The sequence below is a fragment of the Glandiceps talaboti genome, chromosome 23, assembly GCF_964340395.1.
Source record: "Glandiceps talaboti chromosome 23, keGlaTala1.1, whole genome shotgun sequence".
NCBI lineage: Eukaryota > Metazoa > Hemichordata > Enteropneusta > Spengelidae > Glandiceps > Glandiceps talaboti.
The window spans coordinates 14,115,959-14,138,545 of NC_135571.1; the positions used below are offsets into that span (position 1 = coordinate 14,115,959).

At 36.1% G+C, this 22,587-nt stretch overlaps 2 protein-coding genes across 7 annotated transcripts in view; one reads left to right on the forward strand and one right to left on the reverse strand.

The window, feature by feature from the left end:
• The first annotated feature begins 359 nt into the window (after positions 1–359).
• Positions 360–16,515, forward strand: LOC144452935 (uncharacterized). Of its 2 annotated transcripts, none has more exons than XM_078144151.1 (13): positions 360–630; positions 2,327–2,427; positions 3,936–4,081; positions 6,132–6,240; positions 6,900–7,012; positions 7,573–7,682; positions 9,398–9,705; positions 10,299–10,426; positions 11,261–11,459; positions 12,562–12,703; positions 13,846–14,133; positions 14,660–14,848; positions 16,066–16,515. In XM_078144151.1, exons 1-13 carry the CDS (start codon positions 366–368, stop codon positions 16,203–16,205), a joined length of 2,238 nt encoding a protein of 745 aa, XP_078000277.1. In that variant the 5' UTR covers positions 360–365; the 3' UTR covers positions 16,206–16,515. The 2 variants fall into 2 exon arrangements, with proteins under 2 accessions (XP_078000277.1, XP_078000279.1); XM_078144153.1 differs by having other exon boundaries at positions 6,132–6,229; positions 6,898–7,012.
• Positions 16,516–21,456: 4,941 nt separating this feature from the next.
• The window catches only part of LOC144452902 (uncharacterized), a 24,571-nt gene continuing 23,440 nt past the window's right edge, over positions 21,457–22,587 (reverse strand). For all 5 annotated transcript variants that reach the window (XM_078144109.1, XM_078144108.1, XM_078144107.1 and 2 more), the window contains exon 13: positions 21,457–21,996. In XM_078144109.1, the coding sequence (XP_078000235.1) occupies positions 21,857–21,996 (140 nt within the window). In that variant the 3' untranslated portion in view covers positions 21,457–21,856. The remainder of the gene's footprint in view (positions 21,997–22,587) is intronic.

Genomic DNA, 22,587 nt, shown 5'->3' on the forward strand with positions numbered 1-22,587 from the left:
AATGTATCAATCTCTATACTAGTAGAAATGTTTTCTCCTTTACAGGTAGGAGTATAGAGTCAAAAGGTTGTTATATTTAGTCTGTAGACCAGGAAAACAACAATCTATGAAATATTACACGCCCCTATGGTCTCATTGATTGATTGATAATCGATTATTACACGTTGCAAGTCATTTAGCCCAACTTTATAACAAAAGGAAGGATTTTATCACGAGAAACTACTCTGCATATGTAATATTATCGGTTAGAAAAGGCCACACGTATCCTGATTACATGTACATCCCCTGGGTCAAGGGTCAGCGTTATCAATTATACCGTTCTGTGTGGCGTCCTGGAGTTTGACCCCGATCAGTATCCGAGATAAATGGCGGGCTCAAAAGGACTGGCGAGTTTCCTTGTATTGTTGACTGTTAGTAACCATGTTTACTGTCAATCATTATTACCAAATGGTGACTGTAATAACGATAAAACAATTTGTACGTACAACTGGGAGATTACTTACATAGAAACAATGGCGTTCTATAACAAAACAACGGGTAGCGGTGTACCTGTTGTCATTCGTAATGGACAGTTTTTCAAGAGAGTTCTCAACAACGAATGCGATCAACTTCTATCCATGACGAAAGAAGGTAAGGTATTGACTGTCTGTTTTTTTCGTAAACTGCTGAACGAAAGCCTTATTTTTCATTTATGACATTTTAATACAATTTTTATTTAATTTGATTTTTCACTTTAGAAACACGTCTCTCTCGCAGACGTCGTTTACCGCCCTATGATGACCCCCCCCCCTCCCTTTTCCAGGAAGCAAACAAAGTAACAATTTGTAAATAGACTGATTTGCTGATTTACGGCAGGGGGGGGGGGGGGCTGGGGGGAAATTGGAGGGGGGGGGCATGAAAAAAATGAGGGTTCAAAGGGAGGGGCATGACAATTCTGATGGTCTGAAAGGGGGATATTTTGCTCATCATTTGAACCAAATTAAACCTCATGAGCAGTTGCTTACTGAGAAAATGAAAGAAATTCTCACGGTTTCGCCGCAATACCTTATTACACCTATGTTCAGTGATGAGTAGAGTGACAGCCATGGGAATGTATTTGTGTATATCTTCTTCTGTACATGTCTGTCTGTCTCTCTGTCTGTCTCTCTGTCTCTCTGTCTCTGTCTTCATCTCTCCCATACCCTCCCCACTAGCTATATGGGGTATGCCCAATGTGAGACCTTTTTCGCAAAGTCCACATATATTTCTAAAGAATCTCTCATTGTTATGTATGGTCGCTGAAGTTGATTTCCACGGTTACTTTAATATAGTGCACCATACTTTACATCTTTGAAGTGTGGGGAGGGGAGGGTACTGTGTCATACACATTAAAATACGTGTAGCCGGGAAGGGGGGGCTACGAAAATTCTTTGGTTCATTTCTGGGAGGGGGGCATGACTCTTTTTGAGAGCACGCGGGGGGGGGGGGGCTGCGAAAAATGTTTTGACCAAAAATCATTTCTCCCCAGCCCCCCCCCCACCGTAAATTCTGACTCCAGCCTTAGATCAAACAAAATAAATAAATAAATAAAATAAAACAAACAAACACACATAACTAAAACAATAGAGAAAGAAAGATAGTGTACGAAAGCATTTAAGGTGTCTCATATTATATCACGGGTACATGCCATTATAAGGTGATCAGCTGACACAGTTATGGGATCAGTTGACGTCACGACATGCTCGATCGAGTATTTCCTCCTAGTAATAAATAATTGACATTGTCCTCATTGGTATACCTGTCTTTATTCTAGCGTCAAATATGACGTTGTAATAGTGTCAGACGTCTCCTCATCCCTATAGCCAACCTGTCGGTTTCTTTGTCTGTCTGTCTGTCTGTCTGTCTGTCTGTCTGTCTGTATGTATGTATGTATGTATGTATGTAATATATGTATGAATGTATGTTCGTCTGTCCGTCCATTTGCTTATTTGTTTGTTGTTTGTCTGTTTGTCTGTCTGTCTGTCTGTCTGTTTGTTTGTTTGTTTGTCTGTATGTTGTTTGTTTGGTTTTTTGTTTGTCTGTCTGTTTGTGTGTTTGTTTATTTGTTTGTTTGTTTGTATGTATGTATGTATGTATGTTGTTTGTTTGTTTGTTTTTTTTGTTTGTTTGTTTGTTTGTTTGAGTGTGTGTTTGTTTGTTTATTTGTTTGTTTGTTTGTTTGTTTGTTTGTTTGTTTGTTTGTTTGTTTGTTTGTTGAACAGTCCAATTGCATATCGAAGTATCTATACCGCTACTAGTTTATTATTACATTGACGATTGCTTTCAACAAATAATGTGTTACTTACAGAAGTAGACCAAATATTGACGGCCGACGGAGCCTATCGCACAGCTATGGTTATCAATGGTGAGCTACCTGGACCACCAATCATCGTTAACAATGGAACAGAGGTAATTGGTGTAACAGATAAAGAAAATATCATTTAAGTTTAAAAGTTTCATTTCCATAACAATACATAATGTGTATTTAAACGGGTTGACTATGAATGGATCATTTTAGATATAGGCACCCACTGCATTGTTTGACAAATTTCAGACCACTATAAGGACACTAAGGAGACAAAGGCACAGCTAAAATATGATATTGGCTTGGTGTTTCACTGGGATATTACGCTTTTGACACAAAGATAGACATGTTTCAACTCTAACAATTAACAGAAACACAACAAACACAGCAGGATCCTTTGCTCAATCCCACTGAACAGTAATAACTGGTAAACATGGCTAATTTCCTTTACAGTATATTAAAAACAGGCTTCTACTAAAACATTACACATGGATGATTTTAATGGCTGCAATCGTTTACTTTCCAACTGATATCAACTTGACTACTTATACACCCCCACTGTGTGTGGCCCCTATCTATGTCAATGTTTCTTTTGCATTAGAAGTTGCCTCTGTGTGTGTGTGTGTGTGTGTGTGTGTGTGTAAAAAACGTCATGTTTACATCATTTTGCATGACTGAAACACCAAACCAACATCATTTTAGCTGTAAATATTTTGATGCTCCTATCTGTCTTTTCTTTGTCTGTGTACCAGTAAATAAGGCAGTGCTTCACTACCAATTTGTCACAAGACAAATTTGTAGGGATAATACTCAAGTATTTCTGATAATGCCTTATGGGAATAATTCATTATTCTACGTACAGAGAACGATTTAAATTATCCATATAGAAACTAATTAAATTAGCAGAAAAAAATTGTTACAAAGCTAGAGTTTAATATTCATTTTTTCACATAAAAGAACACACTTGTATTAAAAAATATTTCATTCAAATATATAAATGCAAAAAAGGCCGGAGATTTGAACAAGTCCAGTGTCTATACTATTCAGTTCAACTATATTAAAGTTAAACTTGATGTTCACAATGTCCTTTAAAGCATGTAAAAAAAAGTGGAACGATAGTCGGCTGATTAGCACATGCGTGCTAGTGCTGCAAGACCCTGGCCCAATGCCATGAACCATCATGGATGAATCATTAATCATCCATCTTCTTCCACACCCGTTCGGCCATTTTGCATTGAGAACAACCACCCCAAGTTCCTACCACTATGTAAACAGTTGTCTTACTTCTACGAAATCAGAATTCACATGATAACAAAAACTTTACTTCTTGGCAGAAATTCAGTAGAATATCTTTTTCGTGACTGAGATATTGCTTTAAAAATGTGTCTTCACTCAAGACGTATTTGTGTCAATTTTCCAATCACTTTAGTTTAGTCCCTGGACGGTATCGTTACAATTTACATCTCCTCTCACCACGTTGGCATTCAGACTAAATCACTTGGACTATTCCAGTGAATCAGTTGTAGTAAAAATCCTAACGTATGTTGTTTTGCATTTCTTCGAGTTGCATAAAGAAGTAAGCCTAACAACTGAATTATTGTGTCTGTGTCAGGTGGTTGTAAATGTGAGAAACAGTTTATTAATGGAAGGAATAACGATACATTGGCATGGCATGGTTCAACATAATACACCATGGATGGACGGTGTAGGGTCAGTGTCTCAGTGTCCTATCAACCCTGGCGAGACCTTTACATACAGGTAAGCCTGTAAGACAAGTTATCTAAAACAAATATAGTATATATTAATGTTCCGTTCACTGGTGTCTATATAAGCTCTCCTCTGTTTTGTAGTGCCCACTCATTCAGTTTCATTGAAGTCTAAATTTACACACCGAATGCGAATGGTTAATAAATAATTAATGCAAATAGCCTTGAGGAGGAGTTGTCATGTCATTTGACTCTTTCAAACAACATTCATAAATGATCAATATGAATTCTAGTTAAATGTTGACTGTTTTCTTAACCGACTTAAGTATACTGTGGCCTGAATTCCACGACCTTGAGTAAATTTTACTGACCTTTCAATCAAAGTAGGGTATACTATGGTCAACATATGGAATTTACTAAAGTTATATTTTATGAATATGTCATCGGTATGGCATATACAGAATATGCGACAGACTGTAGCAGTTAACGTTGTAGGTCTACAAGTAGCAAAGTCAGTTAAACCTGGCAGAAAATCAGTCTATCGATCACAGGTATTGGCAAAACGCTTTACAAATACAAACAGATGAAAATCTAATAGAGATATTTACCAATCATTACTTTGAAACATGTTATTTCAAACCCATTAATCGTATTCCATGACACAGGTGATAGTTTGTTTACTCTATGTCTGGCGTAACATTCCACACTTGTCAAGTTAAAGTGGCCATATGGACGAGAATTTGGTATTTATTTTGGATTTTCATTAGATAAAAGAGCTTCACTATGTTTTTCTACTTGAGAAAATAAAGCGAAAGAACATATACCAAGTAAAACATGACAGTTAGTTATAAGCCATGTCTGTCATATTAATCTGTTGTCTCTAATATAATCGACCTCTTTTGAGTTCGCCAGTTTCCAGAATGAAATAAAGATTTAGGAACTGTACATTTCGAAGGTTCTCGAAAATATCAGTTCAAAAATTTGTAAATGATATACAAGATCTTAGAAGTTTGAATTCTGCACTGTTACCCGGCATTATATGTTGAAAACGAAATAACGATGTCATATTAAGAAACTGTAAAATAATGATAAAGTTACTGTATAAAAATAATGAATAATTATCCTGGGGTGTCAATACCCCATGGGCAATGGTGTGGAGATGTCAATACCCCATGGGCCATAGTGTGGAGATGTCAATACCCCATGGGCCATGGTGTGGTGATGACAATACCCCATGGGCCATGGTATGGTGATGACAATACCCCATGGGCCATGGTGTGGAGATGTTAGTAACCCATGGGCCATGGTGTGGTGTGGTGATGAAAATACCCCAAGGGCCATGGTGTGGTGATGTCAATTCCCCATGGGCTATGCTGTGGTGATGACAATACCCCGTGGGTCATGGTGTGGTGATGTCAATACCTCATTCACTATGGTGTGGTAATGTCAATACCCCATGGGCCATGGTGTGGTAATGACAATACCCCCACGGGCAATGGTGTGGTGGTGACAATACCCTATGGGCAATGGGTGTGGTGATGACAAGACAATACCCCATGGGCCATGGTGTGGTAATGTCAATACCCCATGGGCAATGGTGTGGTGGTGACAATACCCATGGGCCATGGTGTGGTGATGACAAGACTATACCCCATGGGCCATGGTGTGGTGATGACAAGACAATACCCCATGGGCCATGGTGTGGTGATGACAAGACAATACCCCATGGGCCATATGGTGTGGTGATGACAAGACAATACCCCATGGGCTATGGTATGGTGATGATAGTACCCCATGGGCTATGGTGTAGCGTTAATACTGGGTACTATATGTAGAGAATGTTAGCAGGTTCAGCTGAAATGGAACGTGAATTTCTTATCTTATCAATGAAGTAATGGCCGAAGTGTTCAGCGAGCTCCTGGAATGAACCATGAGTAGGTAGGTTGTTCTACTTTGCGGTTCCTGATAGTGTAAGAAAGATCCTGAAAAGCACTCTGGTTATCAGCATTATTCTTCACCAAATGTGTCAAGTAAGTTTGCTGATTAGTTGACCGGTTTACAATACATTTATATGTCATTCCAAATTTCCCTTCTGTCTGTAGATTTTTGGCCACCCCACCTGGAACACATTGGTATCATTCTCACTTCGGCACTCAACGAACTGACGGCTTGTACGGAGCGCTAATTGTACTCGAACCAGATACAATGAAGGTGATAAACTTGTCTTTGCCAGTTTGTTTACAAATCACTTCCTGTACGTACAATAACAAACGCTTTTACACATTTTTCAAGGTTTGTTTACAATTATTGGGTTGTTTAACATTGTTGTTGTTTTTAGAAAAAACAACATAGTGAATGTGTTTAACAATTACAAAACTCAAATTTAAAACCAATTTTAAAGTGGTCATATCGATAAGGATTGGATTTTGATTTATAAAACAATTTTATCATGGCTCCCTTTATGAAATATTGATTTAAAATCAGCATTGACGTCTGTGTTTGTAACTCAGCAAAAAGTTGTTTTTTTAATGTGTAAAAAGTTTTTTTATTGTACGTACAGTAACAAACATTTTACACATTTATAATCTTTTGCAATGTATTGACTTGCTAACAAGGACTTGGCATAATTATGTTGTTTCACATTGATCTTTTCAAGTAGGATTCATGATAAAATTGTATTATAAATTTAAAATAAAAAAATAAATACCCAATCCTTGGCCATATGACCACTTTAAGACATTCCATGGATTTCTTTCGGCAAGCATGAACGTTTGAAATCATTCAGTACCAACATTGTTTTTTAATGAATTGAATTAAGAAGTATTTTATTTGTATTCCTAAAATATGATTTGTTGTGTTATTCGTCACAGAATACAGAGGCACCAAATCCAGTGTTTAAAGGTGAATTTCTGATGCTTTTGCATGATTGGATGAGAGAACCATCACTAGATATCAATAATCGTATATTACGTGAAATGGAAAGGTGAGTATGCCCTCCCCTACCCCCCACTCCACCCCATTTAGTCCCCACCCTGACCATAACAAAAACGTACAATTCAACATATGATATATAATGTGGTAGAATACAGTATGATATGGTCATTGTATAATACATGGTACACATCATATTATATCATATCACATCACATCACATCACATCACATCATATCATATCATATAAAATATCATATCATATCATATCATATCATATCATATCATATCATATATCATATCATACCATATCATATCATATCATATCATATCATATCACATCATATCATATCATATCATATACCATATACCATATCCTGCTTTTCAAATTTGATGGCTAGATCAGCAAGCTTTTAGGACATGACTTTCTCATCATGAGTATATGTATCAAATATCATTCAATGTAAAAATTTGCAGAAGGTATTCAGTTTGCATGGGCATTCATCGTTTGCGGAGTGAAAAATACAACGCCAAAGGAAAGTCTTCCGTTACCTTCATCCCATATTAAAAGTGTACACTCCCTTAAATAATCAGTATTGTATTCTGTATCAGGTTCACTCCAGGTTACAACAACACCGAACAATGTTTTTATCAGACCCGCCAGTCAGATGGAACTGAGATAGGTGTAACACCATTCATATCTGGCTTAATAAATGGCAAAGGTAAGTAATTTGCTAACCTGACGTAACTAATTAATTTTAGGTCACGTAAATTAAATCTTTGACGTATACGTAATTATCTAGCTATAGATGAAGATGACTGTTTGTTTATTATTACATACCTCAGTACACACTGGTTTCTTCCCCATGTTCTGTTTGGAACAGGTGTCCATGGTTACTCAGCTAAAAATCCACATGCTTGTGGCAAGATTTACCTACCTGCCACAGGTATGTCTCATCAGGCCTGTCACAGGTCTGGATACATTTACCTGCACAGGCCCTGTTGGTCATACCTGTACTAGGCCTGCCACAGGCCCTGTTGGTCATACCTGTACTAGGCCTGCCACAGCCCTGTTGGTCATACCTGTACCAGGCCTGCCACAGCCCTGTTGGTCATACCTGTACCAGGCCTGCCACAGCCCTGTTGGTCATACCTGTAACAGGCCTGTCACAGGCCCTGTTGGTCATACCTGTACCAGGCCTGCCACAGCCCTGTTGGTCATACCTGTAACAGGCCTGTCACAGGCCCTGTTGGTCATACCTGTACCAGGCCTGCCACAGCCCTGTTGGTCATACCTGTACCAGGCCTGCCACAGCCATGTTGGTCATACCTGTACCAGGCCTGCCACAGCCCTGTTGGTCATACCTGTACCAGGCCTGTCACAGCCATGTTGGTCATACCTGTACCAGGCCTGCCACAGGCCCTGTTGGTCATACCTGTACTAGGCCTGCCACAGCCATGTTGGTCATACCTGTACCAGGCCTGCCAAAGCCCTGTTGGTCATACCTGTGCCAGGCCTGTCACAGCTCTATTTCAGACCTGATAAATTTTAGCTGTATAATATATAAGAAAAATTGCTTCGTCTAAATCGTGATTTTTACAAGAAGCTGCCAATTATTTTAGGCTTAACCCGATGAAAATATTCTCATCATATAAAGGTTGATTTGATAGCACAGACCAATACATACATTAGCCCTGTTATGTTGGTGCCACAATTTGAACGCTTTAAGATTGGGATATTATTCGTCAGGTGGGTTATTTGTTGTCATGAATTTGTAATTACTGTATTTGGATTAAGACATGACACACTTATACATGTCGCCAAACACCTAGTTAGAGAAATGAATACATTTTATTGCAATGGCTCATATAGTTGTCAAGACAATAGGTATACTAATATCGTATGTCTGGAGATGTCATTCAAGTTACAGTTTAGTGTCCTTTGTTTCATTTCCATGACGCTTACAATTATGCATGGCCTATTCTGCTTGACTTATTGTGATTTAATTACTGTAACGACCATTGCGTCGAATGTTTTAGCTACTTGGATTTTGACGGTGGAGCGGTGAGCATCTCTGCTGGCCCTGGCTTTGGAGTGACGTCGTGAGGTCGAACTCAATATAATAAATATGCCCAATATTTTTCTTCGTTCAGCCAAGGAAAATACGAGTGACCTAAGGGGCCTTGTACGTCATGAGTATTTTCAAACCAAATGAAGACAAATATTGGAAAATAATATAACTATACCTCAAGCATAATTTATGACAAATCAGGAACAATAATGGCGATTTTGGGACGTTTTGATTCATATTTCGAGCACCACAGAAACGTAGACACGGGTTGTCGTGTCGTAGAACGACTAGGGTATGTAATCCATATTTTCTGTTCAAAGACTATAACTTGGCTTGTACATGGTATAATGTATAATATCTTTCAGGTCGTCACTATAACTCCGATGGTCTGGTCGAAAATGACGTCATACCGATGGCATGGTTTAACGTAACGAGAAAGTCTCATTATCGTTTTCGATTGATCAGTGCTTCAATGATGTACGCTTTCCGTGTTTCTATTGATAATCATGATCTCCATGTGTTTGCAACGGATGGTAACCCAACTGAAACAACAACTGCACAGTCTATCATTATTCATTCCGGAGAGAGATTTGATTTTTATATCTATACTTCACAACACAATAAGAACTTTTGGATTCGTGCTGAAACACTTGAGGTGGAAAATATTAAGGACGTAAGTTGAACAACAATGTTTATTATATATGCACGATGAAATATATAGTTTAAAAGCGATGCAAAGAGTTCTCTAGTAGTGACAGGAATAACGTTGAGATGGGATACAGTACATTTGTTTAAACTTTCGAAACACTACAAACAACTGATATTTAGTGAAAGCAAAAACTGATGCTCTCGTCCACACCTGTGGACTTGTTCACCGGTATTTGTCTTCGTTCAGGTGAGGAAAATACAGGTGACATAAGGGGTCTTATTGTAGGAGGTAAAGATAATAGTGTACTTGTACAAAATGGGAATATAAGAACGACGATTTTGGATTCGGAACGATTCTGATTCTGATTTCTAAACCAATTACATGGACGCACACTGTCGTGACGTAGAAGGACTAGGGTAGTAATCCTGTATTTTCTGTTAGAACGTCTACAACTTTAATTTGCATGAGTAAACATTTATAAAGGGCGCATTGCTCGTGACTTCAGTATAACTCACTTGGGACAGTTTTAACTTAACGTACTGTTATGGTTAATAGTAAGTATAATATTCCACTGCCAATATCTTTTAAAACAATTTTGAGGCCTTTTCGCTTTTCAGGAACCTATCCTAGCTGGACAAGTACGAGCTGGTCTGCACTACAAGACAGTCCCTATGATGGATCCAACAAGCCAACCAGATGAGTGTACATCTAGCGAACCGTGTAGTGTAATCAATTGTCCATTTAGGTATATATCCACTCTATTCCACTATGTTCCACAGAGGAGAACTAGAAACTTTACTTATTTTAGACCTGATGTCAGTAGAATTACTGTGTTTAAAAACTGTGTCATTCAGAGATGTATGACAACTTATAATGGTCTTTGTTGTAGTATTTCGAATGTTGACTTTGACTTATCTTTGAGAAATTTTAAATGTGCAATTTTGCGAGATTGTCATCTCAAGTCCACCTGGCAATATTGATTTTATATATTATGCATTGTAATGTGTTTGTATGTGTATTTTGTTAGTTTTGTTTGTTTGACATCCTGATGTATTTTGTTTTCTTGTCTTTTGCTTGAGTTTTTCATAGGACTTGCTCCCGTTGTTCTTCCAATAAATTAATTAATTAATTAATTAATTAATTAATTAATTAATTAATTAATAAATAAATAAATAATTTTTTTTTTTATTTTATGCAAAGTTTCGTAGCTTAGAAGTTGAGATAACTTTAAGGTGACCGACTAATTCTATATTTCTTATAAGATTGATACTATATATCTCCTTTCATATGAAATTTACATAATAAGATTAAATCATAATGAGATTAAATCATAATGAGATTAGATTAAATCAGCTCATGACTGTCTAAGAATTGATAAGTGATAGTCGATTACCATTGCTGCATTATGAATTAGTTTAAATTTATGAATCATCTCAATTCATTGTGATTGACAGGTTGATTCAAGCCGTTTTTGGACACAAGTACTGACTTAAAATGAAGTGTGTAATTCTTTATGTATTTATTAGTAGTGATGACTTGTCAAGAATCGCCAATCACTGAGTTTTTTTTTCTTTTATAGATATTTCCCCAATAGCACGTATACAGACTGCATACCTATAGCAAGTCTAAAGGCACCAACAAGAAGAGCCCCACCAAATATTCCAAAAGACCTCTCTCATTTTCAAGAGATTTTCATTAATTTTCACTTTTCTGGTGGGTCTTCGCTAAAATCATCAGTGAATGGTAGAGCATTCATTCCTCCGTCGACACCCCCTATGGTAAGTACTTCTATACATGCATGTTTTAGAGCTGTAAGTTAAAATAACTGGGGCCGTTTTTTGAAAATGTTTTGTTAGGGTCAACAACTTACTCGTAGTATCGTACATCGTGAACATTATTGCATCACCTATCTATGGGAAAACGTATTTTTTGTTACAGTAGTTGAATACACGATAAATCAAATCAAATTGATTTTTAGGTCTGCACCCAAATCAGCGCCCTCAACGGCGATCGCGATTTCAGCTTAAGGACAATATCGACAACTGGTTAACATGCACAATGTCTAAATGTTGGTATTTTAACCATTTTCAGTGAATATATTGTGGTTGTCTGATCGAAACATGATACTCCAATTTCAACAAGTACAGTTTTAACATTATGACATTCAAAACCAAGCTTTTACTCATTCATTAAAAATTGATCAATTACTTGTTTAAAAAAATACATTATATATGTTAATTAGTGGTTAACATTAACTGTAGGTAGTGTAGTGACAAGTTTAAATCTGTCACTACACTATCTACATATAATATTGACCCCTAATTAACAGATAGAGTGTCTTTATAAATAATTGACCAATTTTTAGTGAATATATCTTTGGTTCTTGACATCACGTCATGTCAGTTGTGCTACAACGCTATTGATTAAAGATAAATCAATAGACATGGCGTGATTTTAAAGACCGTTTCTGCAAAATTTCAGATGTTGACGAATTTCATTTCATTTCATTTCAGTTTGCCCCCTGTACCACAATCTAAGGGGAAAATACTTACCGTCGTGGTCGTATAGACAACCTACTATAGAAAAATTGTATAAGTTCTTGTCAAGTAACAAGAATTTTGTGATAATCAACGGGTCAATTTTTGTGTACAAATCTTTCAAGTTAAAAAAGGATTATTTGATGGAAAAAATAGTCACAGTTTCAGCTGGTATAGGTTTAATAGTAGTCACCCATTTATCTGACAACTTAAACGATGTATATATTTTAAATTCACTTAATTATGAAACAAGTTACGTTATATATTCAAATAATCACTATCACTTCTCATGTAAACATATTTTTAAAAATGCAGTGAAATAGTGCATTATTTTCATGCGCAGATTCTTCCCAAGGGAAATCTTAGTGATCACATCACTATGTGCGATGACAAGGAGTGCGAAAGAAACCACTGTGACTGTACGTATTTCATTGAACTTACTACTGGTAACGTGGTACAAGTTATCCTGTATAATATAAGACTAGGTAAGGTGTGTACACTATTCTGTGACACGATACAGTTTTAAATCTAACAATTATCTACCTACCTACCTAGATCTACCAACCTCTCTCTCTCTCTCTCTCTCTCTCTCTCTCTCTCTCTCTCTCTCTCTCTCTCTCTCTCTCTCTCTCTCTCTCTCTCTCTCTCTCTCTCTCTCTCTCTCTCTCTCTCTCTCTCTCTCTCTCTCTCTCTCTCTCTCTCTCTCTCTACCTACCTACCTATCTATCTAGATCTACCAACATATCTCTCTTTCTCTCTCAACCTACCTACCTACCTATCTAGCTATCTATCTATTTATCTATCTATCTATCTATCTATCTATCTATCTATCTATCTATCTATCTATCTATCTAACTATCTATCTTCTTATCCATCCATCTATCTATCTATCTATCTAACTATCCATCCATCCATCCATCTAATTATCTATATGTCTGTCTGTCTGTCTGTCTGTCTGTCTGTCTGTCTGTCTGTATATCTGTCTGTCTATCTAACTATCTACCTATTTATATACATATGTATAGATATGTGTGTGTGCATCTATATCTATCATCTGCCTATTTATCATCTCTATTGATTATGTATATATTGTTGTTTATTCCTTTATCATCTGTCCATCTTCTAATTATCGATATATCTTTCTAGCTATATATCAGTCTATCTATCTGTCTGGTTGTCTGTCTGTCTGTCTGTCTGTCTGTCTGTCTAACTGTCTGGTTGTCTGTCGTCTATCCATCTGTCTGGTTGTCTGTCTGTCTGTCTAACTGTCTGGTTGTCTGTCGTCTATCTATCTGTCTGGTTGTCTGCCTGTCTTTCTATACGATCTATCCATCTATCTATCTACGTATTTATCAGTCAGTTTGATTTATCTATACACCACAATATATGTTAAATATTGTCATTTTGACAGGGTTATGGAAATCACTTCTTTGTCAAATTTACTGTATTTTTTCTTTAGGACTGTTTTCTACCATATTGTATGTAGATACCGTATTAATTATAATCTGTGGCAGTTATCAGCAGAGACCTGTCAACCACTGTCAAGGCCATACGTCTGTCTGTCTGTCTGTCTGTCTGTCTGTCTGTCTGCCTCTCTTTATAAAACTGTCTACCCATATACCTTTAGGTGAAGGTTTGCAAGGAACAGCTCACCCAGTTCATTTCCATGGACACCATTTCTACGTCTTGAAGACTGGTTACGGTTTCTATAACAACGAGACAGGTAAATTTATCAATGATACCACTGACATTGACTGTGGTGGTAGCAAACGTTGTAATGCAGGTAAATGGAGCGACTCTACATGGAAGGGTGATGGTATACCAGGTTTAAATCTACAAAACCCGCCAATAAAGGATACGGTTATCGTGCCAGTTGGTGGATATGTGGTGATACGATTTGTGGCTGATAATCCAGGTAAATTGATTATAATTTATTCATAAACTGGTTACAATTAGCATACTTCCAATATTTGTTGGATACGTGTCTTAGGGAGCAGCTTTTCTATAAATATTTACAGGGTGGGTAAAATATCGCTCACGAAATGGCAAAGGCTCATGGGATGAAGTTAATATTTAGGGTTACACGTAAAAATAATCCCTTGGCTCACATATTCTTTTCAAGATTATAAATAACGTCTGATCTATTTTGGGGTTTTATTTTCTTAGCAAATATGATATATTTGACATCATAATCTCCAAGTGTTGGTTATCCTTTTCAAATTTTGCACTTTACAAGTGAAATTACTATAACACAATTATTGTAATCCAAGGTTTTTAAATTTTTTATCAAAAGTGTGAGAAAATGAAAACACAAAATAGATCACGTGTTGACAAAAACTTGATTTTCGAGCTTTCCATTTTAATCACAATTGTAGTATTTAGAAGTTTTATTATGATATTGTTTTTGAATATTAAGTTTTTTATTGTCTTTGTTGATATAGGATGGTGGTTTGTACATTGTCACATTGAAATTCACCAAGTAGAAGGCATGGCATTAATGTTAAAAGAAGGTAACGTCACAGAAATGATAACCCCGCCAAAAGATTTCAAAACATGTGGTAACTTCTGGTGGTCAGACGACGAATTCCGCAAGAAACTGGCAGGAAAACATGAACCGGTTCACACTTTCGGTAGGGATGACCCTTATTGTGTTTATGTTTCTCGTTAGTTTTTCTTGGCAGCTAGCTATGGGTCGGTCGGTCGATTGAAAAAAAAAGTCAAAAAATAAAAAAATATATTGTTTCATGTTTCTCTGCATCTCCTTTCCCTCCTCTCTATCTTCTTTTTATTGGATTCCTGGTAACAAAACCTTTCCAAGCCTCCCTACACAATTGGCATATTGTCAGCAAATCCCCCCCCCCATTCACACACACACACACACACACACACACAGACACACACACATATATATATATATATATATATATATATATATATATATATATATATATATATATATATATATATATATATATATATGAATAACTTTGTCATGAAAGAAATGCTCTGTTCGTGAACAAATGTCGTCGTGACTGTAGATGACGTTGACAGTCCTACTACGCCCTCAATACAATTCTTTCGTTTTTCAAAGTTATTTGTATGTTGGTGTAATGTGTTACGATATACAATAGACCATTCTACCGATCATTCTAAATTGCCATACTCTTGCTTGCAACATATTCAACAGTCAGACCTCTTTTAGAATTCCAGATCAATATAATAATCATACATTCAATCATTGGTTCCATAATACGAATACCCGTTCGTAAATCATACCACGCAAATTGAAATCAACGCTAGCTACAACCGGGACGGTTTGTAAAATATTTTGCTTAGGTACAATAACTTACTCGTAATATCGTACACCGTGAACAGTATCGCATCATCCGTGCATGTGGATAAAGTATTTTAGTAGCCGTATACACGATAAATCAAATCAAATTGATTCTGGGTCCATAATCAGCGCCCTCAACGGTGATCACGATTTCGACTTGTTTCTATACTGCTTATGGACAATATCGACCACTGATTAAAACGTCAAATATCTAATCATTTATATTTTAACAAATTTCAGTGAATCTACTGTGGTTGTCTAATCGGAAAATAGTATTCAACTTGCGCCAGTACATTTTTAACGTGGTGACAGATTTAAACTTGCCACTACCTACAGATAATATTGACATGTAATTAACAGACACAATGTCTTTTTATAAAATTTTATAGATATTTAGTTTGTTGATGAAAAAGTAACAAGTTGCAGTTACTAGGATCAGGTGGTTGTTGGTTTTTTTAAATTCAAGTTTTTTTGTTAAGAAGATAATGATGTTTATTTGTTGTTGTTTTTCAGGAGATGGACACGATGTATATTTCTGGCTTGCGGTAGTAGTTCTTCCCATTGTCTCTTTACTATTTGTAATAACAGTCGGATATCTCTGCGGGAGGATTCGACGTCAGAGCAATTACCAACAGATGCCGGAGATAAATTAACAAGAATACATTTTGAATGTTCACAATACCTTTGTAGTTTTAGAATCATTATTAGTCCATGTTGTTGTTGCTGCTGCTGCTGCTGCTGCTGCTGCTGCTGTTGTTGTTGTTGTTTTCTTGGGGGTTTCAAGAGACTGTTGTTTCTATATTTAACTACTCATCTGCATTGGAAGTAAGACTGTTATTACCGTATAAGACCCTCAACCATCTACAGTAGTTTTAGATGGTTGAAGGTCTATATGAACATCCGGCTATGTTACTTTTCAATATCATTTCACTTACATTTATAATTATAATTGTACTATGAAGGTCAATGGGACCAAATTAACAAAACCATAAGCATACATGTATGTATGTATGTATGTATGTATGTATGTATGTATGTATGTATGTATGTGTGTGTGTGTTCAGTGGACCTGGTAAACTGAGAACAAATACACTAAATTTTTATGTATGCTACTATATGTATGTATATGTGTCTTATCAAATGATACAATCTTACAAAATTTTAATAATTCTCGGAAATAAACACTAATTTTCCTTTTTCCTGTTATGAAATTGTCTCAAGTATAATCTGCTTCGTCCGTGTATACGTGTTGTTCTTGGTTTGACCTTTCAGAAAATGATTTTGATGCTGTATACTGCCATCTACGGACAACTTTATATTTATCTTAGTCTTTTCCAGGCTGGAATAACATACATTCTCATGCAAACACAATACTCAGACTATAGAAATATCCTCTGGATTATTGAAGATTTTGGATGTGAAAGAAATTTGGAATGTATAAAGAAAGAAACGGATTTTCTGTTATTATTTCAACAATTATTTTATCTTAAATTATCAAGAGATTCTCTCTATATTTACGTTTCTCATCGTAAAACTAAAATATTACTTACTTGGGCCATGGGCAGGTGTTGGTATTGGCAATACAAGAAACTGATTATTTTTAACTCTTACGTAACAAGTCGTTTTCACACTGGAAGCAATCGTAATTTCATTTCACGTGTTTTGACATTTGACTTTGATTGTGTATACTGCCATCTACAGGCGACCTTACATTTTTCTTCGTCTTTCTAGGCTTGTCAACGTTAGTGCTACTAAGCTTATTAATGTTCTGGCAATAAAATGTCCTCGATAACATTTAATTATAAGAACGTAGCATCATAAGTTGGTCATAATTTCTAGGCAGGATCAATGAATTAAACCATAAGTTACCATTTAAAGCAAGAATTACGAATCACTTTGTCATGGCAATACTGGGATATCCACATTATATTTTATTATTTGTTTACTTTATGTGAAAATATTGGGATATTAACACTATCTTCCAATTTGTTTCTGTTGATTTTACAATACCGGGGTACCCACACTATATTGTGATTGGTTTCTATGGCAATACCGGGGGTACCACACTGTATTGTGATTTGTTTCTATGGCAATACCGGGGGTACCACACTAGTTTGCGATTTATTTCTAATAAATTTGTCGTGGTAAATCCATGATATGGGCTAACATATATAAAGTTATGTTCAAGAAAACTAATCAAACAAACAAACAAACAAACAAACAAACAAACAAACATAACAAAAAACTTAATATCAAATTGACGTGACAGATATGAACGATGTCAGTCACGTGATTTTGTTTTTTGTCTTTCTGATTTCAATGACCAATAATTTATCATCATTAAATCAAAATTTATTTTGCTTTAGGTTTTCCCAAGATATCTATTCTTGTCAAGAAATAAAGATATCATTGGAAAACCAAAAACAAAATAAATACAATTATTTCAAGGTGTAAGTTAAAACAGTGTTTTAAATTTGTCATCCAGCATTTATTTCTATTCTTTAACGCAAATCAACATTAAAATAATCGAATCGGTGGCTGTAAAATCCAATAATCAAATCGACAAAAGATTACCATGACTACATGTCCAGTCTATCATTCCCACACTTCAGAAATTTTATTCAATAAATCTGCAAGAGACTTTTGCCATTTCACGATAACATTTTATTGAAAAATAACCAATCAAAAATACAGAGTTGCTACAGACGAGTTTGCTATTGGTTGTTAATTTACAAGTTTTTTATTAACAGACTTTGTTACATACATGACTATGTAGCTTGCTACATGATCAATGCTAATATATGATACACCTCTTGAGTTGAGAACGAGTAATGATACGTCACTCCATGTGCCATTATAGTTCTTTCCTTATCAGTGTCTGTTAGACAGTTAAATTCTTTTATTGATTTCACCAGGAAATAAAAAAAACATACATAACAAATAAAATAACAAAATATATAAATTAAATTAAGTCAAAGAATATTCAATCAAATACATCAGTAATCATGACATTCACAAGCCATTAACGGTCCAAGTGCAACAAACCCGCGGGCTTGCCTGACGAAAACGGGTGTCATAAAAGTTGTTTGCATCTCTAAAGCTGTTTGTAGTGTTACTTATAATAGCCTAATAAATTTATAACAACTGATATAAGACGGAGATAAGGTTTGCCTCAATTGACCCACTCCTTAGAAATGATCTTACGCTGTGAACTACACTGTTTACTTGTGTTATGTAAGAGCCCATCATCACATGTGTAAATATTGGTACTCTTTGATAACAAGTGGACTTGCTTCTTTAATGGCTTGTCCCAGTAATGTTTCATGGACCTGGTGGGGGTTGTAGAAATAGTTCTACAGAACTAGTCTAGTTCATTGGCAGGGGGAAAGGGAAGAACACACAGAGACTAATTCAACTTACTTTACCTATATACATATACATAAACACACGTCAGGCTGCTACTGATTCAATAGATGGATTGACCTTGGTACAAAACTGTGCTTAAATCTATTTGTGCGAGAACGTGGAACCCTAAGGCGACGTCCACTACATACATACATACATACACACACACAGACAGACAGACAGACAGACAGACAGACAGACAGACAGACAGACAGACAGACAGACAGACAGACAGACAGACAGACAGACAGACAGACAGACAGACAGACAGACATACATACATACATACATACATACATACATACATACATACATACATACATACATACATACATAGTTAGTTAGTTAGTTAGTTATTTTATTCACTGTACTTTGTAGAAGTAGATACACAAAACCAAAGGCAATGGTACCGATAACATAAGTTTAACACACTAAAGTAAAAGTCGATTTATTAAGTACAGAGGGTCAACCAAAGGCAGATGACACATAATTATATTACATGTAACAGTTCAGACCTGGAGTCAAAAAACACTGAACATTTAAACACTTCGGATTTACGACAGTGTATATGGACATTTTCATATATGGATGGGGGACAAGCTATAATAAGCAGTTTGAGATTATCTATGGTCGTAGATTTTAAGAATGTCTGATGAGATTTTGACCATGGTAACAATATCCGTTTTACAGAAAAAGACTTTTAATGAAACAAAGCTGACACCTGGGTTGGCTTGTCTTATATGATCTGATTGTGGACAATTTAGTATTACATGAGCCTCACTTTGTACCTCACCACAACTACAAATACGTGTTTCACGTGGTGTAATTGGTCGAGTCCATCGGTCGGTTTCAATGGCAAGATTATGCGAAGAGGTACGAAGTCGCGTAAAGTCAATTCGTTGATATTCTGATAATGTAGATAAACGGTCCGTATATACATTATGAATCAGCAAGTCCGGATTAATCTCTGTTCTGTATGATACAAACTTTGAGCCAGCTTCTAACTGTACACGTGATTTAATGTCTATCATATGTTCTCTATCACTTTCTTTACAGACTCTATCTAGATACAGGAAAGATTTAGTTTTCGCTGATTTACATAGCATCCACACGTGATAAAAAGGGTCACCGGGAACGGTTGCACGCTCCTGTACAAGTTTACTGATGAATTTTTTCTGCGTTGACCGAATACGCTGTTTCAATGTAGGTAGTCCTATCTCAAGTAAGCATATATAATTCGGTGATGATTTACGCACACCTAGCATAGCTTTGATCGCGGTAATGTACATATTTTCTGCCAGGAGGTATCCATTATAAAGCCACGTCTCACAGCTGTATAATATCGCTGACAACAACGCGGCCTCAAGAACCTTTTTCTCTATCCACAGTGGAAAATCAATGTTCTTTAACACAAAGGCGAGGTATTTCCACAGGTGACATTGCTTAAATTTGCATTGTTCATCAACAGCAGTAGCAACTTTTCCGTCTTGTGTGAAAGTGGCGCCCAAGTAAACATACGAGTCGCAACTTTGGATTTTCAGGTCACCGATTGTCATGGCAACCTTATCTGCATCCGATCCATTTATCACCATAAACATTGTCTTTCCTTGATTTATAACCATTCCTGAACGATTACAGAATTCAGCTAATATAGTCGCCTTCCTGATGCACATATCTCTAGTAGTGGAAAGAAGTATAGTATCATCCATAAGGAGGAGAGAGTGAAGCCATTGTAGGTACCCATCATTTCCGCACTTGGCCTTCAAATCACGAATTATGTTATTTACATATAATGTAAATAGAAAGCAACTCGTAGGCGAGCCTTGCCGTACCCCAATACATGCAACGATGGTTGCTAGACCTAAAATGAATCTTGTATCTGCATACAGAGTGGCAATAGCCGTGACCATAAGACTGCCACATCCCATGACACGTAAAAGTTGAATTAGTGATGCCCGGGGGACTTTATCATAGGCCTTAGAAAAATCCACGAATGTGATAAAGATTTTAGTCCGTTTAGATTTTGCATAGTCTATCAACAGTCTCAATGTCATTATATGCTCCATACACCCGCGACCACTCTGTGCCCCAGCTTGTTCACGATCCGGTGTAAACCACTTTTCTAATCATACATACATACATACATGTATACTTATGGTTTTGTTAATTTGGTCCCATTGACCTTCATAGTACAATTATAATTATAAATGTAAGTGAAATGATATTGAAAAGTAACATAGCCATATGTTCATATAGCCCTTCAACCATCTAAAACTACTGTAGATGGTTGAGGGTCTTATACGGTAATAACAGTCTTACTTCCAATGCAGATATGTAGTTAAATATAGAAACAATAGTCTCTTGGAACCCCCAAGAAAACAACAGCAGCAGCAATAACAACAACAACAACAACAAACCCCACCCCAAAACAACAACAACAACAACAACACCAACAACAAAACCCCACCCCCAAAACAACAACAATAAAAACAACAACAAAACCCCACACAAATATTTCCGTTAAAGTAGAATATTAAGGAAACGTATTGTCTCATAAACATTAAAGAAAGCTTTTTCCTTGTTATCTTGAATAATAAAAGAAAGTTAGGATTCACCGTCTTAAATTCTGTTCAAGGAAGTTAACAATCTTTCAGTTATTGACAGTCGTCGGTGGACATAGTGAATTGAATTCTAAACTAATGGAGATCACTTTAACCTCTATTAAAAAAACAACTTGTATGGTGAATTGGTGATCCTACAACAAAAATACAACGTTTTTATGATAGTATTAAGTAGATAGAAAGGAGAAACTGAAGAGGTCTTTTCCTGTCCATGAATACTGGACTAATAATGATTTTAAAACTACAAAGGTATTGTGAACATTCAAAATGTATTCTTGTTAATTTATCTCCGGCATCTGTTGGTAATTGCTCTGACGTCGAATCCTCCCGCAGAGACATCCGACTGTTATTACAAATAGTAAAGAGACAATGGGAAGAACTACTACCGCAAGCCAGAAATATACAACGTGTCCATCTCCTGAAAAAAAAAAACAAATAAACATCATTATCGTCTTAACAAAAACCACTTGAATTTAAAAAAAACCAACAACAACCTGATCGTAGTAACTGTAACTGGGATATTTTTCATCAAAAAACTAAATATCTATAAAATTGTATAAAAAGACATTGTGTCTGTTAATTACATGTCAATATTATCTGTAGGTAGTGGCAAGTTTAAATCTGTCACCACGTTAAAAATGTACTGGCGCAAGTTGAATATTATTTTCCGATTAGACAACCACAGTAGATTCACTGAAATTTGTTAAAATATAAATGATTAGATATTTGACGTTTTAATCAGTGGTCGATATTGTCCATAAGCAGTATAGAAACAGGTCGAAATCGTGATCACCGTTGAGGGCGCTGATTGTGGACCCAGAATCAATTTGATTTTATTTATCGTGTATACAGCTACTAAAATACTTTATCCACATGCACGGATGATGCGATACTGTTCACGATGTACGATATTACGAGTAAGTTATTGTACCTAAGCAAAATATTTTGCAAACCGTCCCGGTTGTAGCTAGCGTTGATTTCAATTGGCGTGGTATGATTTACGAACGGA

Excerpts from the sequence above, each read along its gene's own strand:
- LOC144452935 (XM_078144151.1), top strand. The coding sequence starts at position 366 with ATGGCGGGCTCAAAAGGACTGGCGAGTTTCCTTGTATTGTTGACTGTT. Across the intron at positions 4,082-6,131 it reads GGCGAGACCTTTACATACAG|ATTTTTGGCCACCCCACCTG; the intron begins GTAAGCCTGTAA and ends TTCTGTCTGTAG. Across the intron at positions 10,427-11,260 it reads GTAATCAATTGTCCATTTAG|ATATTTCCCCAATAGCACGT; the intron begins GTATATATCCAC and ends TTTCTTTTATAG.